The 18,256-nt window shown below is 54.0% G+C and overlaps 2 protein-coding genes across 6 annotated transcripts; one reads left to right on the forward strand and one right to left on the reverse strand.

Annotated features, from left to right (window-relative positions):
* CLDN15 (claudin 15) lies at positions 146-6,967 on the forward strand. Of its 5 annotated transcripts, none has more exons than XM_018040878.1 (6): positions 342-1,557; positions 1,675-2,139; positions 4,829-4,993; positions 6,109-6,190; positions 6,272-6,388; positions 6,468-6,967. In XM_018040878.1, the coding sequence occupies exons 2-6, from the start codon at positions 1,923-1,925 to the stop codon at positions 6,592-6,594; spliced, it is 708 nt and encodes a 235-aa protein (XP_017896367.1). In that variant the 5' UTR covers positions 342-1,557; positions 1,675-1,922; the 3' UTR covers positions 6,595-6,967. The 5 variants fall into 5 exon arrangements, with proteins under 5 accessions (XP_017896369.1, XP_017896368.1, XP_017896367.1 ...); XM_018040877.1 differs by having other exon boundaries at positions 342-747; positions 888-2,139; XM_018040880.1 differs by having other exon boundaries at positions 146-2,139; positions 6,078-6,190.
* Positions 11,578-18,177, reverse strand: ZNHIT1 (zinc finger HIT-type containing 1). The gene is made up of 5 exons (XM_005697814.3): positions 18,070-18,177; positions 12,727-12,897; positions 12,179-12,258; positions 11,904-12,073; positions 11,578-11,811 (listed from the first exon to the last, which is right to left on the reverse strand). The coding sequence occupies exons 1-5, from the start codon at positions 18,089-18,091 to the stop codon at positions 11,790-11,792; spliced, it is 465 nt and encodes a 154-aa protein (XP_005697871.2). The 5' UTR covers positions 18,092-18,177; the 3' UTR covers positions 11,578-11,789.

Consider the following 18,256-nt stretch of genomic DNA (forward strand, 5'->3'; position numbering starts at 1 on the left):
TGTCCACCAAGCTGCCCAGACCCCACACCCTTCCTTCCTTCCCCCACCACTAGCCATGTCCTTGAGCAGTGGCAGGCAGCATAGGGATGTGGCCTTTGCATGGCCTTAGAATCCTGACAAAAAACTGACCAGAGGCGGGAAGGGCAGAGCTGAAGGGACAGGCAAGACTGATGTCTCCTCTGACCCACTCAGCTGCCTCTCAGCGTGGAGTTTTCCACACCAGGGAGGCCCCCACTCAGCTTCCTCCAAAACCTCCGCCCTTCCCTCCTTTTGTCCTGCGTCCTCCCCTTCCTCCTCCCTGTCCCTCTCCTTAAGGGAGGGGGGCCACCGGGGGCGGGGCAGGGGGAGGAGGAAATGGGCATTTGGCATGGACTTGGCAGAGGTCACGGAAGAGGTCAGGAACCCAGGACATCCCAGTTGCAGAAGGAAGGTTGGAACCCAGTCTCCACCCAGCCCACTTGGCCTCACACCCGTTAGCCCGTGCCAGGCTCAGCCTGGGCCTGTCTTGCTTCACTTCATACCTCTCATTCCTTATCCCCACTGGGGGGACGGGAGGAGGCACCTGCAGGCAGCATGGAGGAGCCTGGCACAGGGAAGAGGATGGGGATTACACCTCAGCACAGTGATGTCCCGTGTGACTGCCTGGGTGTAGAATGAGCCCCTTGGAACTGAGCCCCAGCCACGCTCGCCAGAAGAGAACCGGAGCTGTCCCGGCTGTGGGAAGTGAGACCGTCTCTGCCAGGACAGGTGCTCAGCGTTGGCTTGGGGTGGGGACCCAGAGGTTTCTAATCTGTCATAATTAGTAGAGCCGGTGACGGTTCTGATAACTCTGAGCTGCTTAGATTATCAGAGGATCACGTCCTGGGCTTGTGATTTATCCCACTTAGGGCCCCTTTGGCAGCAAGATCAAGCTTTTTGCCGAGAGTCAAAGATCAACCCAACAAGGGGCGAAATTCAAGTTCAGGAAGTTGGAAGTTTGGAGGAGAACAACCCCTGGTGGCCTCAACCTGGGCCTTGGACACCCAGGGCATTCACCTGGTACTGAGCAGTTCATACTCGCAAGGAGCTTTGATATGCAGTCACAATTCTCAACATAACCTACAAAGTGAGGAGGAGCAGTTCAGTTCACAGAAGCAGAAACAAGCTCAAGGGGCTCCGACTTCATGCCCGTGGCGCGTTGGTCAAGGATAGGACCTGGTTTGAATCCCGGTTGGTTGGATTCCAAAGCCATGGGTTCCCCCAGATTTCCCATTCCCTCATTCAACCTCACTCTTCCTTGGAGACTCAACCCTGAGGTCTCTGAGTTTCTTGAACTGTTCTCACCAGTATTCAGAGAGGGTGGCTCAGCTGCCTTGATCCTTCCCCACCGAAAGGTGCAGGGGGCCTCTCTGTGTTCAGCCTCGGTCTCTTGCCTCAGCCGCTTCCTCTTTCCTTGCCCCTTTTACTCCATTCTCTGGCCCCCGATGAAAGCTGAGTCAGAAGCCAGCGCTTCCCCTTGGCTCCCAGTGCCTCCCATGGGAGCCCCTCCTTGGCGGCGCGTCCGTTAGTCACTCCCCGGTAAGTCCTCTCCCCCCACCCTCGAGGGGCGGGGAGCCCAGGGCAGCCCAGAGGCCAGGGGGGAGGGGGTGGACTTTTGGCCCGTTTCGTTTATTCCCTCCATCTCCTCGTCAACAGCTGCTGTGCGCGCTTGGCTCATTCCTCTGACGGACCTGCGGGGAAGCAAAGAGACCGGGGAAGAGGGCAGGAGACAAACCGGAGACGGACCTGGGCCACGGAAGAGGCCGAGGCTGCAGCCTGCCTCCCTCTCTTTCCCTAGCCTCCCTGAACCACCCTCCTTGGCCAAAGCCCCCTCAGGTTCCCCCGGGGCCCAGCCCCTCCCCCTCTCCGGGGCCCCGGGCTCCCCTCGGGGCCTGTGGCCCACCATGCCGGTGGCTATGGAGATCTTCGGCTTCTTCCTCACAGCCGTGGGGCTGCTGATGCTGGGGGTGACCCTGGCGCACAGCAGCTGGCGAGTGTCCACCGTGCATGGGAATGTCATCACTACCAACACCATCTTCGAGAACCTCTGGTACAGCTGTGCCACCGACTCCATGGGCGTCCACAACTGCTGGGAGTTCCCGTCCATGCTGGCCCTCTCCGGTACGGGCTGGGGAGAGCCGAAGGGAGCAGAGGGAGGCGGGAGGCTGGAGAGACCCCAGGGAGGGTGGGCGCTGCCTGTGGTTGGACCTTGGGCGCCATACAGCCCAGGGAAGCCAGATGCAGTGAGGAGACCTGCTTCCTGCAGCCAGGAGTGCTGGGGGCATCTCTCTGTGTGGAACTCCAGCAGAGGCCGCGCCACACGTGGCCCCCTGCTCTAGCATGACCCTCTGCCTTTGTGGCTACAAGTGCAGGCACTGGGGCTAGAGTGCCAGCCCTGACACCTGCCGTGGACCTGCTCCGTGCCTCCTGATAAGATGAGCTTCATTTGACCCATCTGTTAAAACTCGGGTCAGAATAGCACTGGTTCACTGGGTGGTCATGAGGATTATGTGAGATGAAATGTGCCGAAAATGTTAACACCAGGCTGGCGTCTACGTTCGCTCAATCAAATCCAGCACTTTAGTTTTGGGGTGAGAGTGCTGGGGCTTGTGGGGTGAAGAGGAAACCCCACCTTGGATTCCTGGGGGTTGAGATACTTAGAAGTCTCAACTGCACCAGGCTTCCACTGGGGCATTGGTCTCACTGCCATGGCAAGCTCTAGAAGGCTGTTTTAAATGGAGTCCTCTTGCACGTCTCAGTATGCACTGTAGTCAGGGATGTGTGTGCATATGTGTTTGGGGTTGTTGGTGGGCTGGAGCCTACAGCTCTTTTGGCCCCAAAAGGCCCTCCCTGGTGCCTGGAGCTCATGCTGTGAGTAGTACGCATCACTCCCCAACCCGCGGAGTCCTTCGGTCGGCCCGGCCCTCGCCAGTGCACTGCAGCTCCCGTGCCCTCACTGGGGGCTGCTGGAGCCATCATGCCCTTCCAGGGTCCCCAGCTGAAGGGGCCAGGTGGCAGGGGAAGGAGCTGAGGCCAGCATGCCAGGAAACTGCCTCCCCGAGTATCAGAGATGCTATGAGCTGCTAGGGAGTCTGGGTGGGTCTCCCCTGCCCCTACTATTCCCAGGGTCTCCTGAGGCAGCTACAGGGGCTTCATGCTCTCATCCCATCCAGGACCCGCCCCCCCCCCAAAAAAAAAGAACTTCTATGAAAGCTGAGTACAATCTGGGTCAGACACCAGGATCGGACGCCAGAATGGTGGGTGGGCAGGAGGGACATTGGCTGCAGCCACTCAGCAGCGTGGTGTGAGGAGGGGCCCCGCTGGGACTGCTGCTCTCATGACTGCGCACAGAAGACAATGAAAGACGGAGATGCAAGGGCGAGCGAGCCGGGCGGGGAGGGCAGAGAGCACGCAGCTGTCCAGGGATAGGCTGAGGCTCCAGGCATCATCAGTGCTTTGCGGGCACCATTTCAGTGCTGTTTACAGCCCCGCCATTGGCAGCATTAGTAACCTCATCTCAGGAGCAGGAAAACTGCATGGTGACCTGCCCTGAGCCACCCAGGTGGTCGGGGGGCTGGAATTCAGAGCCAGCCGATACTCCGTTCCCAGGCTAGTTCTGGTCCTGGGGGGGTCCTGTCACTTACTCACACCGCAGCCACGCAGCTGCTTATGGGCCCTTCAATAACGTCTCCTTATCTACAAGAGCTCCCTGGGGATCCGGAGCTGGTCTGCCCAGGTGGGGATGGGTGGGTGGGTGGATGGATAAGTAGGGGGAGAGGCTGGGGGAACTCCAGAGGAAGTGACCGGAAAGGAGAAAATGCTCCCAGGGAACTTTGCCCCTCCTCCCTGCCCCCCAACTCTGGGCCACTTCACATCTTCCTGGCAGGGGCCCAGCCTTTCCCCTTCAACACGGGTGGCACTGCCCCACCCAGGGAAGGGGTGCAAGGTCCTTGGGAGTGCTTGGCAACTGTCGAAGACCTAGGAGGAGGAAGGGGGCCCAGAAAGGGAGCAGCCGTTTCCTTCGGCTCTGAGGAAGGAGCATATGAGCTAGGCTTGCCTCGCACCCGTCCTAGGCCCAGGTATCCCACCTTCCAGATTAGAAGCTGCCACTGCTGCCCCCTATCGGTCACTCCGGGAAGAGGCTGGGTTCAGGATGTCAGGCACTGTGCAGGGCGCTAAATGGAACCTCCCAGATGTGAGCGAGGGGAGGGGTGCTCACAGAGTGTAGTGTCTGTAACACCCAGCAGAGCATGGCGGTTCTCAACTAGTGGTAGCTTTTTGACAATGTCTAGAGATTTTGATTGTCCTGTCTGGGGGGACTGCTATTGACGTCTAGTGGGCAGAGGCCAAGGATGCTGCTAAATACCCTACAATGCAGGGACTTCCCTGGTAGTCCAATGGTTGAGGTTCCCTGCTTCCACTGCAGGGGGTCACCAGGTTTGATCCCTGGTCAGGGAACAAAGATCCTGCATGCCACGTAGTGTGGCCAAAAATTTAAAAAAAAAAAAATCCTGCAAAAGGAGTATCACCCCCAGGACAAAGCATTATTAGCCAAAGTGTCTAAATGGCGCTGAGCAGAAGCCTTGTAACAGAGGTAGAGGCAAAGTGCACCTGGAGGGTCGAGGGGTGCGGAGGTGAGCTCCTGGGAAGGAGGGGCTGTGACCCCTCAGGCTGACCCCTCAGATGGGATGGGGCCCAAAGAGGAAGCAGAGGCCTTGAGGGCTTGTAGGGACTGACTGTCACAGGCTGGAGAGCAGGTGGAGGGGAAAGGGCCGGCTCTGGGACCCATGGCTGCGCCCCGCTTCCCCAGGGTACATCCAGGCCTGCCGGGCGCTCATGATCACCGCCATCCTCCTGGGCTTCCTGGGCCTCTTCCTAGGCATGGTGGGGCTGCGCTGCACGAACATTGGGGGCCTGGAGCTCTCCAGGAAAACCAAGCTGGCGGCCACCGCAGGAGCCCTACACATCCTGGCTGGTAATCGGGGGAAGTCGTGGGTGGACCCCGCGCTGCAGTGGGAGGGGGTGGTGCTGCAGTGGGGGTGGGATGGACAACCCAGACCCCAGGGTTGCCTCACCTTCCCCTTTGCGTTGACACCTGCCCCCTCTCCCTGCTCACCCCACCCTCACCCATACTCACCAAATCCCTTGGTTACAAATCAGTCCATTAGCAATGTTTCTTGAGCCTGCACTAGGCGCCAGGCATGAGCAAGGTGTGGGAGGGAATCCAAAGGTGAGAGTTCCTGCCCTCCAGCGCTTCCAGTCTGGCTGGGAAGATCAGAGCTAGGACGTGCATGCACGCACACACATGCACACGCACTGTGCACAGTAACAGCGCTACAAGGCTTGCCATCCCTTTTCAATTTGCAAAACATGTCTGTGCACATCCCCTCACAACACGCCTGTGAGATAGAGCAGGTCTTGTCCTGTTCTCCAGATGTGGACACAGGCTCAGAGAAGCCAGGTGGCCTACTGGAAGACACAGCCCCCGGGGGCGGCCAGGCTGGACCAGTAGTCCAGCAGCCTGGCTGGCTTCAGGCCTTCATGCACTGAGCCATAAGGCCTAGGAAATGGGTGTCAGCGCAGGCAGGGCTGATCAGGGAAGACTGCTTGGGCTTTCGAGGATGGGTAGGAGCTGGTGACGGAGAAGGCAATGGCACCCCACTCCAGTACTCTTGCCCGGAAAATCCCATGGATGGAGGAGCCTGGTAGGCTGCAGTCCATGGGGTCGCTAAGAGTCGGACACGACTGAAGCGACAGCAGCAGCAGCAGCAGGAGCTGGTGAGCAGATTCCTACTGCAGAAACTGTGGTCCAGGCACTAGAGGTAAGAGGGACAGGGCAGGTGTGGGATAAACAAAGGGAAGAGGGGCCGAGGAGCAGAGTGGAGGCTAGACAAGAAAGGTGGGCTGCAGTGTGTCCTGGGTGCTGGATGGAGCAGCCTGCCGTTGACGTAGGAAACAGAAGTGAGTAGCTGGCGAGAGGAAATGAAAGGGATCTGATGAAGCTTGCTCTTGGACTTGATGCCCATGTCCTTTCTCTGGGCTGCCCCTTCCTCCGCCAGGCCTAGCTGGGTTCTCCGGTTCCTCCCCCAGGTATCTGCGGGATGGTGGCCGTCTCCTGGTACGCCTTCAACATCACCAGGGACTTCTTCGACCCCTTGTACGCCGGAACCAAGTGAGTGTGGGGGACAGCGGGTGGGTGGGTCTCAGTGTGACTCCTGAACTAGCGCCACCTGCTCACCGTCCTCGTCCCCAGGTACGAGCTGGGCCCTGCCCTCTACCTGGGCTGGAGCGCCTGCCTGCTCGCCATCCTGGGCGGCATCTGCCTCTTCTCTAACTGCTGCTGCTCCCGGGACCGGGACCCCGCCGCCGGGTAAGGGAGGGCGCGCCGCGGGGGCGGAGTGCGGGGCAAGGGCCGCACATCCTTCTGACCGGGTTCTCTCCCCGGCCAGCGTCCAGCTTCCCTACAAAGCCCCCGTGATAACGGCCGCCAGCCTCGCTGCCCGCCTGCCCGCCGCAGCCTCGGATGAAGAGGGCGACAGCAGCTTTGGCAAGTACGGGAAGAACGCTTACGTATAGGCAGCCAGGCCTGTGGACCCATTCCCTTCCCACTGCCCGCAGTGGAGAGGGGTCCCTGGAATACCTGGGCTGCGGGCGCGGGCCCCTGCTCCAGGTTATCGAGTTCAGGGCCAGCCACGCTCTGGCTCCGCCCCCTGCCCGGAAGCCACACCCAGCTCTGGCCTCAGGCTCCGCCTTCCCATGGGAGCTCCGCCCTGGCTACGCCAGATCCTTTGTGGCCAACAACCGGCCTCCTGAGAACTCATCTCTGGCCTCTGAGGCTGGACCCCTCTTAACCTTCTGAGTCTAGGTTCCGGGCCGTTAAACGGGTCGAGGCGTCCCCGAGTGTTTGCAGTCTGTATAAATTCATGCGTAAATAAACTTGTGAACTGTTCTGGGGTTGATGGTGTCATGAGGCAATTGACCCAGCAAGGGGTGACTGAGGCAACACCCAGGATCACATCAGTTCCTGGACCCCAGGCTGTCACCTGTCCACTGCCTTTGGACTGCCCCATCTGGCAAAGGAGGAAAGGAGTTGCAAGTAGTTTGTAGAGTGTGGCATTCTCACAACTACTGGTAAGGCCCAATAACGAGCAGATAAGGACCGGAATAGCAGATACCCTCTGGCCAGACTGATAACAAGTCATTCCTTTTACTCTGGACCTTTCTCACAGCTGCACAAGGAGATGATTGGTCTAGAGTTTCTTTACCTGGACCTGAGAGTGGATATCAGAAATTGACAAGCCCTTTGAAATGGTGTCAAGTCAGCCAGGCCTGGAGCAAGTACATTTTTCTGGGGATGGTTCAGTAACTTCCAGAAAAGGCACTGGAGGTCTGTTCAGAGGCCTGTGTATTGGTGGTGTGTGTGTGTGACTGAATGGTATCCAGCTCAGACATGGCTACAGGGCCGTGGGCATGCTTGGCACAGGCCCAGCCAGCACCGAGCAGAGCCGGTACACACTTGAAGCAGGAAACTGAGGCTGAGGGAAAGAAGCCTGGCATCCAGTGTTAGGAGCAGAGAGCAGGGTCTACCCTGGCACCCATCCCGTCGTGCTGCATACAGCACCGAGTCCCTTGGCGGTGGCGTGGCACTTAACCTTCCTTTGATCCCATCTGCTCACCTGCACTGACTCTCCTGGGATGTAGAGACCTCCCACACCTGCGTTCTAACTGGGTCCTCTCCTGAGCTTCAGGAGTCGTGCAGCCCTCGAGTGTTGTCACCAGGCTGGGTGAATCCATCACTTTCCCCCCAAATCACAGTTTCTTCCAGGCCAAACTCTTGAGCCTCATAGAGCAGCCTCTGGCTGCTCCTTCACTTCCTCTTCACCACCTTCCCCTCAGCTGGCAGCCAAATCCTATCAGTTCTCCACAGAGCTTTCCACTTCCACCGAGTTCTCTGCCTTGTCCCGCCTGGTGTTGGGTCCAGCCCCCATCCCCAGACTCTGATATTAAGAGAACCCCCTTAAGTGAGCTTTGTGACCCAGTTCCCATTTCTCCCTATTCATCAGCCTGTCCCTGGTGCCGCAGGAAAAAGACAAAGACAATTACACCGTGGCACGCTGCCTGGCCCTAGCCCAACTTTAAAAAAAAATCAGTTTGGCTGCATCAGGTCTTGGTTGCCACACTCCACACTCGTGGGCTCTTTATGGCAGCAAGCTGGCTTCTCTCCAGTTGTGGCGCACCACCTTAGCTGCCCTTCAGCATGTGAGATGTTAGTTCCCCGACCAGGGATTGAACCTTCGTCCCCAGCACTGGCAGGCAGATTAACCTCTGAACCACCAGGGAAGTCCCTAGCTTGCCTTTCTACCCCATTTCTTACTATTCCTCCATCCATCCGTGGTCTCCCAGTAAGCTGGACTGCTCACGTGGACACACACATTCGAATCAGGGCCTCCTACTGGGCTCCGCCCAGAACACATGCTTTCCATGCTATTCCCTACCCCTTCCCCCCCAACACTCGGCTTTCATACCATTTGTGGCTGTCCCCAGGCCAAGTCCAAAGTCCACGTGGAAAGGACTGTACAGAAACATAGACACTGGGAAGCGGGTTTCACGCAGGCCCTCAGTGTAACAACCTGCAGGACAGGCCCTGGGCCACGTGACGCTGACCTGCCTCTTCTCACCCCTTCCCCCTTTCAGGAAAACCAACCTGAGCCAAGTTTCACATTCGAGCCTTGACTGAGTGCCTTCATATGACCATGGGGTTAAGTTTTGGTTTCTTTGTCCATCAAGCAGGGTCACATGGCTATAAAGGGCTATCGAACTACTTTTTAACCCTTTTTAACATTATTTTCTTCTTTGCTAGAAGCTACAGAAGCAAGATCTGGTCCCTGCCCTCAGAGAACTCACAGGCTGGGAGCAGACAAAAATGCAGACAGCTAGTTACCACGTAATGGGCAAGGTGCTACGGCTGCTTGTTCCAAGAAGCCTCTGATTTCCAAGGAACTGGCTATGAAAAAGCTCAACAACAAACTGCTTAGGTCTTGGGCAATGAGGTCAATAGCTGAGTACTCACCGAAAACCAGGCACTGGGCCTGGTACAGTCTCTAGTCCTCTGATTTCTGGGAGGTGGCTGTAACAGTCAGAGGGGCAAAGTGGTCTGTCCAACCTTGTAAGCAGCACTAATAATTAGTAGTACAGTGAAGTGCAAGTGTTAGTTGCTCAGTAGTGTTCGACTATTTGCGGCCCCACGGACAGCCCACCAGGCTCTCTGTCCCAGGGGGTTTCCCAGGCAAGACTACTGGCACGGGTAGCCGTTTCCTTCTCCACGGGATCTTTCTGACCAGGGATTGAACCCGGGTCTCCCACATTGAAGGCAGATTCTTTACCATCTGAGCCACCAGGGATTTCCCAAAGACTCAGGTGTTTCCCGAGGAGGGGACCAAGTCTCCACTAGTACATAGGAAGCTGGCAAAAACTGCTCAAGATTTTCCTTGAGGAATTATAGTTTTAAATCAGGGTCTGGAGAGCCTTCCTAGAAAAGATCAATAAATGATTTGTAGAGCCAGTCAGCATGAGGCCCCTGGGATCCTATCAAGGCCAGCAGACGAAGACTGAGTGTGTCAGAGTAGACAAATCTTACACCATGCGGAACAACAAATATGAAACAAAGTCAGTACACTTAGGAAACAAACCAAGGAGATGGTGCTGACTCAGCAGCAATCCAACAGGAAATCCGAAGGAGGTGATTACAGTGAAGCACAGGTGTTCCTCAGCCAAGAAATAGTCTTGTCTCTTTTTTTGTCACACCGTGCAGCTTTTGGGATCTTAGTTCCCTAACCAAGAATCGAACCTGGGGCCCAGCTGAGTGAAAGCGCCGAGTCCTAACCACTGGATCGCCAGGAAATTCCTTCTATTTTCTTTCTTGAGTGCACTTCTTGGCAGAGAGGAAAATAGAAAGGCTAGGACCCAGGAAGGTTTCCCTGCCTGAGAGCAAGATAATTAATCTAGGCCAAAGAGTCAGCAGCCAGTAGACTGAATTCCTGATGTCCCAGTTACTATTGCTGTCCAACCAACCATCCCAAGGCTCAAAGGCATAAACTGTTTTATTATACACATAGATCCTGTAGGTCAGGAATTTAGAGCAGAGATGGCCAGTGTCTGCTCCAAGATGTTGAGGACACAGCTAGGAAGACTCAAATGGGTGAGGGTGACTTGATGTCTGGGGTTTGGAATCATCAGGAAGCAGCTTCACTCCTATGATGGAAGCCTGGGCTGGGAAGGCTTGAAGGCTTGCTCACCTGGACCTGCCAATGGGAGGACCTGCACACAGAGGGCTTCCTCACAGCATGGCAGCTTCAGGATGCCTGGATTTCTTACAAAGTAGCCGAGGGCTCCAAAGGCAAGTATCGAGGGACGGGGCAGAAGCTGCACTGTCTTTTGCCACCTGGCCTTTCACGTCCCATGATCACTCTTCTACCACTGTCTACCGGGCCAAGCAGTTGTTAGGTCTGACCAGATCCCAGGGGAAGGGGACCAAGAGCCACTTTTTGATGCTTGAAGGATAGTAAAAAATTTTACAGCCATTTCTGAAAACCACCACGCTGAGGACTGTCTCTTAAACCCTGTCCTTACTACCATTCAACACGACGCTGTCACCCAACACCACTTGCCCAACCACCAGTCTCCAGAAGAAAGAGCAAGCAACTTCCCAGGAAGAGACTGGTAACACCTGGCGAGAAAGCCCAACCACAAGAAAGTCCCCCAAAGCGGGGAGAAGAGCCTAAGGCGGCCCCTGACACCAGCCTGGCTGGATCTCATTAATATCTTATTGAAATAGCCTGTGTCACAGATATTTCCTAAGCATCTGCTTTGCTATGTTGCAACAAGGTACTCAGCCTCAAGACAGCAACTCCGAGGCGTTTTCGAGCTCACGGCTTATAATCCACTTAGAAAAGGTGTGGGTTTAAGAAGCTCTAGGGCCACAAGGTTATATTAATAGCATCAGGGCCTCCAAGAACAGAGGCCTCTGTACCATGAACTCCCTGACGCTTCCCAGAAATGTCTGGGTTTTCTCTACTACTACTAATTTCACACACCACAGTCCATGATAAGACGGGCTTCCTAAGGACAACTCGGATGGGCGGCACCAAGGACAAGGGCCCAGTCTCTCCCCTTTGGGTAAGAATCAGAGACAAAGACAGGGCTGGCTCCTTCTGTGTTACCCTTCTACATCCCCGTCCCCAGCCCTCACTCCACTTCCCCATCACCAGTCCTGGGACTCAAAATACACTCAGAGGAACTAGAGAAAGAAAATGCAAAAAAAAAAAAAAAACAAACCCACTAGATCAATAACCAAAAAAGCGACCAAAAGCAGCAGCCGAGAAATGCAACGACATAGCGGAAGAATAGGACAGCATCTCTCCTGGTCAGGGACCCAGAGGGGCAGACGGTGGGAGGAGTGATTGACAGGTAGGAGGAAAAGACACAGAGCAGCGAGTTCGAGAAACAAGGGACCCACCAGCCTCACCCCCAAAATCCCACAGAACCACCCGGGCAGGCTCCTCCTCGCACGAGACCTTTTATTACCACTGCACTCTGAGGGCTCAGGCACCACCCTGCCTCCGGCCCTGGAAGCGAGGCTGGTCTCCCTGGAGGACAGGACATGGGCTTTGCTGGGCTGCCCTCTTGCTCCGGGAGGAGCATCTTTTCCTTCGGTGACGCTCTCTCCGAGGCCGGGCGATACACGGGGCCTTCCTCTCTGGGGACACCCAGGATCACACAGTCCATTTCAGGCACCTGCGGGCAGAGGAAGCCCTGGATGAGCAGAGGGTCCCTAGGCTGCTGGAGGGAGGACGGGGAGGGTGTGGGCCAGGGGAGGCCCCTCTCACCTGGTCTCCTGGTGGGTGCCCAGACAGCGTACAGTGCAGTACCGGGCGCCACAGCTGACACAGGTGTAGGGGGAGGGGAAGCCGCAGACAGCACAGAAGGGGCGCTGGGGCCGGGATGGGGGTCCTGCACAGGCCGTCAGGTAGTTAGGGCCCTCGGCCACACTCAGGTTCTGCAGAGACAAGGGGGCAGGGCTGGCTCTGACTGCTCCGCCCACACAGGGATCTCGCCAGGTGCATCCCTGCCCCGTGGGGTCCTCCCAGCCGGCTGCTCTCACCTGCTCCTCCAGCAAGGCCTGAAAGTTTTTTCGGAAGCGGAGTTTAAAATGATCACCTCGCGTTTTCTTCTTTTTCTTTCCTAGACATCAAGGGTGATGAGTTACTTGGCCCTCACCCAGGAAGACACCGGCTTCTCTGCCCCACTGTTCCCAATGCCCCTGTGTCCCTTCCCTGCCCAGGTGCCTGCCAGGTTCTAAGCCGGCCTCTCTCTACGATCCTTCCCTGCCTCCCACTTCTCCAACCTGAGCCTTCCTCCATCTCCACACTCCTGATACCTAAAGCTCCACATCAGAGCCAGAGGCAATCTTAAGGGCTCATCTCCCCTGGCTTCTTTATTCTACACACAGGAAAGGAAACTGAGGCAGAGACTGGGAGAGGGCTTGGCTGAAGGGAGCCAGAGGAGCTCGCAGGCCATCCATCCCCCAGCCCGACATCCTTACACAACCCTGACCCAGCCAGGCTCTTCCCTCTTCCTGCAGCCTTGCCTCCCGGGCCTGCCCCACCACCACCACCCCACGGCGCCCCGTTCCTCCTCTACCCGCCTCACCAGTGTCTGCGTCGTCATCAAACTGAGGCAGCCGCTTGCCCAGCTGGGGGAGGCCCGCGTGGGGGTCGTCCTGGAAGTTGTCATTCTCCAAGGCCTCGAGCTGCCTGTTGATGCGGCGCTGCCGGGCTGCGCGGTCCAGCACCCGCCGCTGTCCAGGGTCCTGGGAGCGAACTAGATGGGACAGGGCCACAAGAGTTACGGGAGCAGAGAAGAGAGACGCTGGGCAGCCTCGGCTCTGGGCCCTGGGTGGAAGGAAGATGTCCAGGGGGTGGGAGCCACAGTTCTCTGATCTTACCCTAGTCCCCAAACCCTTGGCCCCTGGATCTCCTCCCAATATATCGCCCATTCTGGCTGCTTCCTTCTCAGCCACCTAAGACTGCTGTCTCAGCCATTCATGCCTGGTTTCCATCCTTTTGGCCCCATTCTTTCCTCCCAATCCCAGACCTGGGCAGTGAAATATCTCCTAGAGACCTCTCATTGCTGGCAGAAACCACACAACTGTGCCGGTGGAGACCACAGTGCACTTGGCTTTCCCAGGCGCCACCGGGACCTTGAGGCACTCAGCCTTTACGCACAGCAATCTCATTTCCCAGCTCAAAGGACAAGCCACCACGGACAGATGCTTATCCATCAGTCCACGCTCAATCATGACTGCACGGGTACCCCCGTCTCCCTCCATTTCAAGTGGATGCACCCACAAGTCCCACTGCTAAACCCAAATCCTTCACTCTGAGTTCAAGTCTTCCCCCTCCCTTGCCTCTTCAACCCCCACCCCCACCCCCCACTCAACTGGTACTTTCTCCTCCATAGGAGAACCTGCTGAATTCTCATGTGTCTAACTTCACAGCCACTCTGCTGTGAGAGCACAGTCCATGTGATGTTTTATTTCCCTACCTCTCTTCCACTCCAAACTCACCCCAAGCAAACCAACTCTCACTCAACGGGAACCAGTCATACTCAGGACAGCTAATGTAACGGATAAATGGGTGTGAGTTCTGGCTGCTCCACCAGTCAGCTGTCCCAAGCTAGCAGAAGTTGGTTCATGAGGTTTAAGGAAAGAAGATGTCACCATAACATAAAAGTGCAAAGTGCAATAAATGCTACAGCAAGAATGACCTAAAGGAGCTCCCTGGTGCTCCAGTGGTTAGAACTCTATGCTTTCAGTGCTGTGGGGCCAGGTTTGATCCCAGGTTGGGGAACTAAGATCATGGATGCTGCATGGTCTGGCCAAAAGAGGAAAACTCAGAAGAGCTAGCTAAGACAATTAATGAAGGTGGCTACATTAAACAATAGACTTTCAGTGTAGACAAACTAGCTTCTATTAGAAGAGGCCATCCAGGACTTTCCTAGCTAGAGAGGAGAAGTCCATCCCTGACTTCAAAGCTTCAAAGGATAGGCTGGCTCTCTTGTTAGGGGCTCAAGTGGCTGATGACTTTAAGTTGAGGACAGTGCTCATTTACCAGTCTGAAAATTCTAGGCCCTTAAGAATTAGGCTAGATCTACTCTGCCCTTGCTCTATAAATGGAACAACAAAGCCTGGATGACAGCACATTTGTTTATAACATAGTTGACTGAATATTTGAAGCCCACTGTTGATACCTACTTCTCAGGAGAAGAGATGCCTTTCAATGTACCCAGGCACTCAAGAGCTCTAATGGAGATGTACAGCAAAATCAATGTTGTTTTCATGCCACAATACTATTCTGCAGCCCGTGAACCAAGGAGTAACTTTGATTTTCAAGTCTTATTATTTAAGACATGTATTTCATAAGGCTGTTGCTACCATAGATAATGATTCCTCTGATGGAGCTGGGCATAGTCCATGGAAAACCTCTTGGAAAGGATTCAGAATTCTAGATGTCATGAAGAACATTTGTGATTCATGGGAGAGGGAAAAAATATCAACACGAACCAGAGTTTGGAAGAAGCTGATTCAACCCTCAAGGATGACTTAGGAAGTAACTGCAGACGTGGTGGAAATAGTGAGAGAACTAGAATTAGAAGAGGAGCCTGAAGATGGGACTGAATTGCTGCAATCTTATGATACAATTTTCATGGATGAGTCAAGAAAGTGGTGCTTAAGATGGAAACCACACCTGGTGAAGATGTTGTAAAGATTGTTGAAACGACAACAAATGATTCAGAACGTTACATAACTTAGTTGATGTAAAACCCTGGCAGCGGTAGGGTTTGAGAGGATGAACTCCAATTTTGGAAGTTCTACTCTGGATAAAACGCAATCAAGCAGTATTGCAGGCTACCGAAAAATCCTTCATGAAAGGAAGAGTCAACCGATGTGGCAAACGTCACTGCTGCCTTATTTTAAGCAATCGCAACAGCCCCCCAGCCTTCAGCAACCACACCCTGATCAGTCAGCAGCCATCCACAACGAGGCAAAACCCTCCAACAGCAAAAGTGAAAGTGAGTGAAGTCGCTCGGTCCTGTCCGACTCTTTGCGACCCCATGGACTGCAGCCTACCATGCTCCTCCATCCATGGGATTTTCCAGGCAAGAGTACTGGAGTGGATTGCCATTTCCTTCTCCAGAGGATCTTCCCGACCCAGGGATCGAACCTGGGTTTCCTGCATTGTAGGCAGACACTTTACCATCTGAGCCACAAAGGAAGTCCAACAGCAAAAAAGGTTACAATGTGCTGAAGGCTTAGATGATGGCTAGTGCTTTTTAGCAAAAAGTATTTTTAAATTAAAGCATACACAGGGACTTCCCTGGTAGGCCAGTGGCCAAGACTGTTCTTAGATTGCACGGGACCCTGGGTTCGAACCCTGGTCAGGGAACTATTAATAGATTCCACATACCACAAGTAAAAAATAAAAGAAAGATCTCACATGCCACAATAAAGACCCAATATAGCCAAATAAATTTCAAAAAAAATTTTAATAAAGCATATATATTAAGACATAATGCTACTGCACACTTAATTGAATATAGTGTAAACATAATTTTTATATGCAATGGGAAATCGAAAAATTGGTGTGACTCAACTTTATTGTGATACTCACTTAATCACGGTGGTCGAGAATCAAGCCTGCATATCTGAGGTCTGACTGTACTAATCTCTCTGCATAAAGGGAATCCTTTAATCTTTACATCAACCTTACGAGACAGCTATCACTATCATCTCCAGTTTACTGGAGTTCAGAGGTTAAGAAACCTGTCCAAAGTTCACACAGCTAATAAGCAGCTCCTGGGTCAGAACTCAAACCCAGAACTGCCCAGCATCAAAAAAATCCTCTTGATCACTGCACTATACTGCCTCCCTTCCTAGTACCAGGCGGTGCCCTGGGTTCTGGGAAGACAACCAGAGTTTAACATCAGGTGGGGGATATAAACGATCACATCAACAAGCACAGTACAGGAGAGTATATGCTAGGACGGGGAAGTGCAAAGTACTATGAAACACATGACAGAAACACATGGCCTGTTCTTGGGGTGTGTGTTAGTCATTCTGTCCTGTCTGACTCTGAGACCCTATGGACTATAGCCCACCAAGTTCCTCTGTCCATGGAATTCTCCAGGCAGAGATACTGGAGTGGGTTGCCATTTCCTTCTCCAGGGTATCTTCCCAACCCAGAGATTGAACCCGAGTCTCCTGCATTCCAGACAGATTCTTCACCGTCTGAGCCACCAGGTCTTGGGGTAGTGAGGAAGATTTTCCAGGGGAAAGTAAGCCTAGGTTGAGGCCTGACTGATGGACAGCAGTTAGCCTGGTTGGAGGAGGGGAACATGTCTTAGACTTCGGTACCAGCATGAGAGAAGGCCTGGATCAAAGACTGCAGTGTCTTCAATACATTTTTTAAAGTTCTATATGGCTGGTATTATAAAGTATGTAGGCAGGGGATATGAAGTCAGTGAAGTCGTTCAGTCGTGTCTGACTCTTTGCGACCCCATGGACTGTAGCCCACCAGGCTTCTCCATCCATGGGATTCTCCAGGCAAGAATACTGGAGTGGGTTGCCATTTCCTTCTCCATGGGATCTTCCCAACCCAGGGATTAAACCCAGGTCTCCAGCATTGCAGGCAGACACTTTAACCTCTGAGCCACCAGGGAATCCCTTCAATGAAGTCAGGCAGACCATTAAGAATATTACCTTTAAGTGTCTATATGAATTTGGATTGGGGAATCTTATTTTATTTTTTGGCTGCACTGCAAGGCTAGCGGCATCTTAGTTTCCCAACCAAGGATTGAACCCAGGCCTTGGCAGTGAAAGATTTCCTGGGCTTGGATTATGGTGAGGGTGACAGAGATCCAGTGAGGGGTTTTAAGAGGACATGACTGGATTTATTACAAGTCAATCTGGTAGATTGCTCCCACCCTCACCACTTTTTATCTGGATTACTCAATAGCTTCCTAACTGGCCTTCCAATCTCTGGACCTGTGCTACATAATAAAACAGCCACTAGCCACATGAGGCTATTTTAGTTTAGATGTAGATTAATTAAGATGTAATTTATTAAAATGCATGCAATTTTAAATTAAGTTCCTCAGTCTAACCAACCACATTTCAAGTGCTCGATAGTCACAGGCGGCTATTGGCTACCATACTGAATAGTGCTGATTAAAAACATTCCCATCATCCCAGAAATTTCTACCGGACAGCGTGGCTATAGCCCCTCCAATCCACCCTTTGTACTTAAGTCCTCTTCTAAGAGATAAATTTGTTTGCGTCAATCCCCTGCGTTAAAAGCCGTTGAAGGTTCTTCACTGCCCTCTCCATAGAGTTTAAACTCGTCAGCAGTGTTTAAAATGCCTTTCAAGGGGGCCTTTCCCTTGTCCTCCAGCCTCTCTCTCCTCCACAAGCCCTGGAACTGTGAACTTGATTTCCTAAGCGATCTACGTTTTCTTGCTCTCCTACCTTGGCGCGTGCAATTACCGCTGCAGAGAAGGAGTCCCCACGCACCTGCACGAAGCGAAACCGTAACTTTCAAGAGATAGTCCAAGCGTTTTCTTTCCCTCCAAGCCTTCCCTATCCTCTCCTTCCCAGAAGTTGGGCTGGATGCCACTCCTCCCTGAGTCCAGGAGCTTTGCATCCCTCTACCATAGCACGTATCACTCTGAAACGTAATGGTAGATCTGCGTGTCGGCCCCGCTCCCGGAAAGCAGCTCTTGGATGCAAAAGATCTTCCTTCTTTCTTCATCCCCAGCGCCCGGTTTGCAGCAGGCATGAATAAAACGTGGACAGAAGGGAGCTGCCCCGGGTTTAGGGGGCTGTCAGTACCCGAGCGCCGGGGGAGGGATTTGAGACTAATAACCGGGTGAGGGAATCCTCGGCCAGGTTCGAATCTGAGAAGAAGAGAGTGGGCCAACAGCCAGAAGCTCACTTACCCGAAGTTTTCTTCTCCACCATTTCCACAACACAGCTGCAAGACGGACCTACTGCGCACGCGTGCTAAATCACGTGCCGTGGGTCGGGGCATCATGACTTCCGGCGACGAGTGCTCCTGCGCGTGCGCGGAGTCAGCCCACAGGTTTTTGACTAATTACGTGGTGTTCCCTTGGAGACCAGAAAGCT

The sequence above is a fragment of the Capra hircus genome, chromosome 25 (genome assembly GCF_001704415.2).
Source record: "Capra hircus breed San Clemente chromosome 25, ASM170441v1, whole genome shotgun sequence".
Lineage (NCBI taxonomy): Eukaryota > Metazoa > Chordata > Mammalia > Artiodactyla > Bovidae > Capra > Capra hircus.

What these genes read in the sequence shown, in the direction of transcription:
- CLDN15 (XM_013974836.2), top strand. Translation starts at nt 1,923, where the DNA reads ATGCCGGTGGCTATGGAGATCTTCGGCTTCTTCCTCACAGCCGTGGGG. An exon ending in GTCCATGCTGGCCCTCTCCG is followed by an intron (nt 2,140 to 4,828) that starts GTACGGGCTGGG and finishes CCGCTTCCCCAG; the next exon opens with GGTACATCCAGGCCTGCCGG. An exon ending in AGCCCTACACATCCTGGCTG is followed by an intron (nt 4,994 to 6,108) that starts GTAATCGGGGGA and finishes TTCCTCCCCCAG; the next exon opens with GTATCTGCGGGATGGTGGCC.
- ZNHIT1 (XM_005697814.3), bottom strand. Translation starts at nt 18,091, where the DNA reads ATGGTGGAGAAGAAAACTTCGG. An exon ending in GGTGGAGAAGAAAACTTCGG is followed by an intron (nt 12,898 to 18,069) that starts GTAAGTGAGCTT and finishes TGTCCCATCTAG; the next exon opens with TTCGCTCCCAGGACCCTGGA. An exon ending in AGGCCTTGCTGGAGGAGCAG is followed by an intron (nt 12,074 to 12,178) that starts GTGAGAGCAGCC and finishes TTGTCTCTGCAG; the next exon opens with AACCTGAGTGTGGCCGAGGG.